Source organism: Athene noctua, chromosome 22 (genome assembly GCF_965140245.1).
Source record: "Athene noctua chromosome 22, bAthNoc1.hap1.1, whole genome shotgun sequence".
NCBI classification, from domain to species: Eukaryota; Metazoa; Chordata; class Aves; order Strigiformes; family Strigidae; genus Athene; species Athene noctua.
Genome location: NC_134058.1, coordinates 1,768,101 through 1,772,998, shown reverse-complemented (window position 1 = coordinate 1,772,998; position 4,898 = coordinate 1,768,101). Strand labels below are relative to the sequence as shown.

The following is a 4,898-nucleotide window of genomic DNA, read 5'->3' as shown; positions in this document are numbered from 1 at the left end:
CTAACGAGGTCGGCGCATAGATTATGCGAATGAGGCGGGGACTGGCACTCGCCTGCGGGCGAAGGCCGCCGCCCCCGGGGAGGGGGGGGATGTCACGGCACAACCCGCCGAGGGGGCCCGGGCACCCCCGGGTGCGGCGGGAAGAGCCCCAGCACCTCGCGGGCGGGAAAACGAGACCCCGGGGGGCGAAGGGACGTTGTGAGGGCCGGTGCCCGGTGCCCGGTGCCCGGCCCGCAGCCCGAGGCTCGGGGATGCCCGGGCAGCCTCTCTCTTCCCCGTGCAACGAGCGAGGGCAACGCACTGCTGACCCGTGCCTCATGTAGAGACGTATCGAGCAGCCATACGTGTCTCCCCTCGAGACAAAAACCTAGATTTCAATTCCCTGCAGTTCAGGCTGGTTTGTGACTCGGGTACGTACCACAAGATCCGTGAGACGAAAGGTGAAGTGCCTTGGCAAACGTAAATCTATTAATCAAAAGTACTTTCTAGGTTTGGGAGTCAGGCATGAATTTTCCTGAGTTTGCCCTTGCTGTGACCTTTCTTGACAAGTCTCTCGGCTCTAAATTTCCAAAGAATTTGGTGGTTAGGCATGCCTCTATTTTTGTCTCGCGTTGGGAGGGCTGGGGTTTGATATTTCGTAGCTGTGTATTCTCTGCTGTGCAGAACAGCACTGCAGGACTTCCCAAGGGGCACAAACCCAGTGAGGCTATTAAATACGAATTCTGAGTATCTTTGCTTTCACTGAAATCTTCGTCTCGTGTCCTTTAACCCCAGGGACCACAGGGAAATCAGCTATGCGAACTACTCAAGAAAGAATAACTTGCTGGGTTTATTAACTAGATTTTTATTTATTTTTGCGCTGTTAAAAGTGTCTGCAACTTCTGAAGTTCAAGATCATTTCTGGCATGGGTTATACAATTGGTGCAGCTCACACACAACATGTCATATCATCCTCCAAGGACAGTAACAAATTCACATTCTCCCCTGGTGGTAGGGTACCAAAGAGTAAATATAATTTGTACACCTGCCTTTAATGAAAGACTTTCATAAATATTTCTCGTAAAATCGACAACACAGCCGTAACTTTTTGTCCTATAAGGATATAAAAATGAGCTTTTGCCTTTATAAAAGGCAGACATATCCTGAACCTCACAAACAGTACTCTGACTTTGTGAGCAAGACATCCTGAGGAATTTCCTCTACGTAGTTTGAGTTATGGTTTAACCATCTTTCAGAGCATGCTCAGTACAGTCTACAAATATTATAGAACCCGTTATGGCACCCGCAGGAAAGCTAGGTTTTCAAATGTGTCCCGTTAGACTAGCTGCTCTGCTTGAGACACCTTGCCCCCCCCTCCCCGGCTACAGCTGCAGCCAGGCAGTGTGGGTGTGGATATCTGGGACGCTCAGGAGTCTCAAGCGGGGCAGGTCAGAGGAAAGGGCTCCTCTTGAACGGACACTTCTGAAAATGCTAGCCTGAACATCTTAGAAGTTACTGCTTTCTCAACAGATGTACACATTCAACCTCACTAAGGTTAAGAACAGTCGGTGTTCCTCTCTGAACATCGCCTCTCAGTCCTCCTAGCTGGAGGATTACATCTCACATTCTTTTAGAATAACTTTCTCTCCACGTGGTGGGATCTTTTCAGTCCTTCTGCAAGAAGGGAAGCAGATATCCAAGCATAGTAATGCTCTGCAAAAGGAAAAAAATTCTTCCCTACTCGTGAGAGGAGTGCGGGGACTTGTATAGCAAGTCACGATCTCCTCTGGAATATGAGCAAATGTCCAGGAACACGTAAGCGTACTCTTGGCCTACCAAGGCCTCCAGAGGCTGCAGGAGGGTTTCAGTGCCGCTTGTTTTGCAGGGGGCTGGTGGGTGGAAGTGGGTGCAGAAGAAGAACCAGTGTCTTTAGGCACTGTTTGTGACCTCTGGAAATGGCAGATCAGCTTCATCCGGGTTTCTGTGTTTGCCGAATGGAGAGACAGAAATCGCAGAGCTTCTTTGAGGCACCAGGCGTACCCTTCACAATAATCCTGCTGTAGGCTCTTGGCAGATGCTGCAAAAGCTGAAAGGGCAGAAGAGGAGAGAAGGGTTACACAGGAGACTCAGGCTGGAGTTTTGCCTAAAAGTAAGGGCAGTAAGTGTGATCGGGGGTGTACTCACCTCGGCTGTATTTCAGGTAGCTGACGGTCATCTCCAGAATGTCGGCTTTCTCCAGCTTGGAGTTGGGCTGGTGTCTCTGAAACTCCTTTTCCAACAGCAGTTTCAGCTGCTCGATGCTGCTGTTAATCCGATCACGCCGCAGTTTCTCTACAATGGGTTTCCTGAGCTGGAACACAAAATGGGAAGAGGACAGTCAGCAGTGAGGCTTTCCCCTTCCCATCTCTATATAACCTGCTGCCAAGGGGCTTCGGCCCTTCTCAGCTCTTTGCCCTTGCGGTCACAGGGACAGCAGATACTTACTCTGTTCTTCTCTTTGGGCGTTAGGATTTCCAGGGAGAGAGCACTGGGTGCCATGATCCCAAGTGCTGGTTTCAGCTCGGAGCTTGCTGGTTAGCAGGTGGAGAAGGGAGCCAGGAGTTCCTCTATTTATACGTGGTGGCTGCATACAAATGTATGGGTCCTAAGCAACTTTGAGTTTCCCACAGTCGATAGCCAATCCATGCCTGCCCCGGGACAATAGAGAAAGCATCTATTACAGCATGGCAAATTGACTGTGAATTGCCTGGGGATAATACCCTGCTCCCAAAGGAGCAGGTGGACTGGGCAGCGTGTGACACAATAGGGCTTGACATTACGGCGCTGGGGTAGGAACGTGGGAAAGCGTTTGCCGTCATTATAATCAAACTTCTGCCTGATGTTGGGAACGTCAACATCTCAATGTGCTGCCTTTTCCCAGGCTGCGGTGAAATTAAGCACAGAAGACTGATCCCAGGAAGAGATAATGCTCTGTGCCCATGACCAAAAGAGAGGTTGAAAAAGAAAAGATGCAGAATTAGAGGGACTAAACCCTTTCATTGACATTAAACCATGCTTAGATGAATACAGTACCAGATAATTTTCAGGCAACTAGAGACTAAAATCGAGGGAAGAACCCTTAAAACAATTTGTGCCAAGTAGTTAGCTTGAAATATTTTCCTCTCTAAATAGAGTGCCTCTATAAGTGATATTCAGAGCAATTCCTTGCTTTTGTTTGGGTAATCTGGGCTTTCCTATGGCAGCCCGTGACATGTAACGATTGTGATGCCTTTCCCAAACATGTCCTATTTAATTTCATGCCACTTTGCAAATGCCTCACTGTTCCCTTGGTCCTGAGACTCCACGTGAAGCCCCTAAATATATTTTCTCTTTACAGATGATGTGCAGTGAAAAGTCAATTCTTGTCTGTTACTCTGCTTGTATTATCCCACTCGCAGGAGGTAAATACGGGTGCTAGGATATGCTGTGACTGTTCATTCTTGGGCTTTCTCAGTATATGTGCCATGTGTATTGCAATGAACACAGGTAATGAAGTGGAAAGGACCAGATAGGATCCAGGATTAGAGCTGCCTTTTTGAGATGTATTTGTTTTTTCAGGCTACTCTAGGTTGCCTACTCAGGTCTGCTTCCCCCCGCCCCCGAGCACAATCCAAAGCTCGTCACTCTGTCAGTCAGGCTTGTGTGAGGCCTCATATTGACAAATTCCCAGTTATGCTTTATGGCATATCTGTTTCAGCTGCAGCATGTGGAGCTCTGTGGGTTTAAGGGTAGTCATGCATGGGCATCATTTTCTTTTTCCTTAATGCATGTTCCATGGTCAGGGGCTAGAACAGGGAGTAAAGCTAGATTGTTGCTAAGAGGTTAGCAGGTTGAGGGTGTTCGCTTTTGAATACCTGTTTCTGACACCAACAACATTCATGAAACCCCTATTTCCTGTGTCTGCCTTTCAAAACCAGAGAGGAAACCTTTCATTTCACTGTCAGCCGCAGTCAGCCTGTTTCACCTGCCCTCAGCATCCCTCTTGATAAGGGCCAACACCTCTCTCTGTGGGTACATAGATAGCAACGTGTTCCAGCACACGTGGGGTTGTTGCACAGAAGGGTATGATCCTGCAAAGATGATCCTGTAACTAGTTATTAACCTGAAGCTTACAACCCTCCTTTTAACTTCCTGGCTTCTCATGGCAGTGATTTTCATAGGTTAGGCATTCTCCCCTCCTCCCTTCCCAGCCCAAAGACATTTTACATTTAGATGGATCACTTAGGGTGTAACAATTTTAATTGTGGATGGTTGTCAAAAACCTATAATTGAACAGGGAGCATGGGTCCTATTCAAAATCAGTTCCCTGAATTATTTTGGCAGCTTGTAATCAGCAGTATTGCTCGCAGCCAGGGCAATCTCTGGCTGCATGTGTTTGTGCCATTATTGGAGCCTGAAGTCAAGCACGGGGCTTTGTGCATCTCTCTCAGGGGTCGCATGAGATGGAACGGACAGCAGGTCCTGCCACGCACGCCGTGGGAAGGAATATGTATGCAGCAGGTACAGGGAAATGGGAAGGGCAGCTTTGACCCAATTTTCAGTTCTGGAAATATGAAATGAGTGGTTTTCAGTAATGCCATCCTATCCCCAGCACAATGCCCCTGGACTCCAAAGGGCTAAACCAACTCCCACTGATTAAAGCATTATCCCTTCCTTTAAGTGCTGGGCAGATGGTGCAGCAGGCGTGAGCTTTCTTCTCAGGACCCACAGAGGCACACTTCTTTTGTTGACAGTTTAACACTGTGAATGGGGCAATGTGGGAAATCCTCCCAACTGTGGACTTGCACCATCTGATGTGAATGGTGAACCAGGCATGCTGCCTTGCAGCGAGCACACAAAACAACAGCCTCTGCGCTCACAAACTCCCAGCTTCTCTCCCC

The 4,898-nt window shown here is 48.4% G+C and overlaps 1 protein-coding gene across 2 annotated transcripts; it reads right to left on the bottom strand.

The window, feature by feature from the left end:
* Positions 1 to 864: 864 nt before the first annotated feature.
* Positions 865 to 2,544, bottom strand: HES5 (hes family bHLH transcription factor 5). Of its 2 annotated transcripts, none has more exons than XM_074924704.1 (3): positions 2,464 to 2,544; positions 2,164 to 2,329; positions 865 to 2,065 (listed from the first exon to the last, which is right to left on the bottom strand). In XM_074924704.1, the coding sequence occupies exons 1-3, from the start codon at positions 2,515 to 2,517 to the stop codon at positions 1,812 to 1,814; spliced, it is 474 nt and encodes a 157-aa protein (XP_074780805.1). In that variant the 5' UTR covers positions 2,518 to 2,544; the 3' UTR covers positions 865 to 1,811. The 2 variants fall into 2 exon arrangements, with proteins under 2 accessions (XP_074780805.1, XP_074780803.1); XM_074924702.1 differs by having other exon boundaries at positions 865 to 2,104; positions 2,170 to 2,329.
* Between the last annotated feature and the right edge of the window lie 2,354 nt (positions 2,545 to 4,898).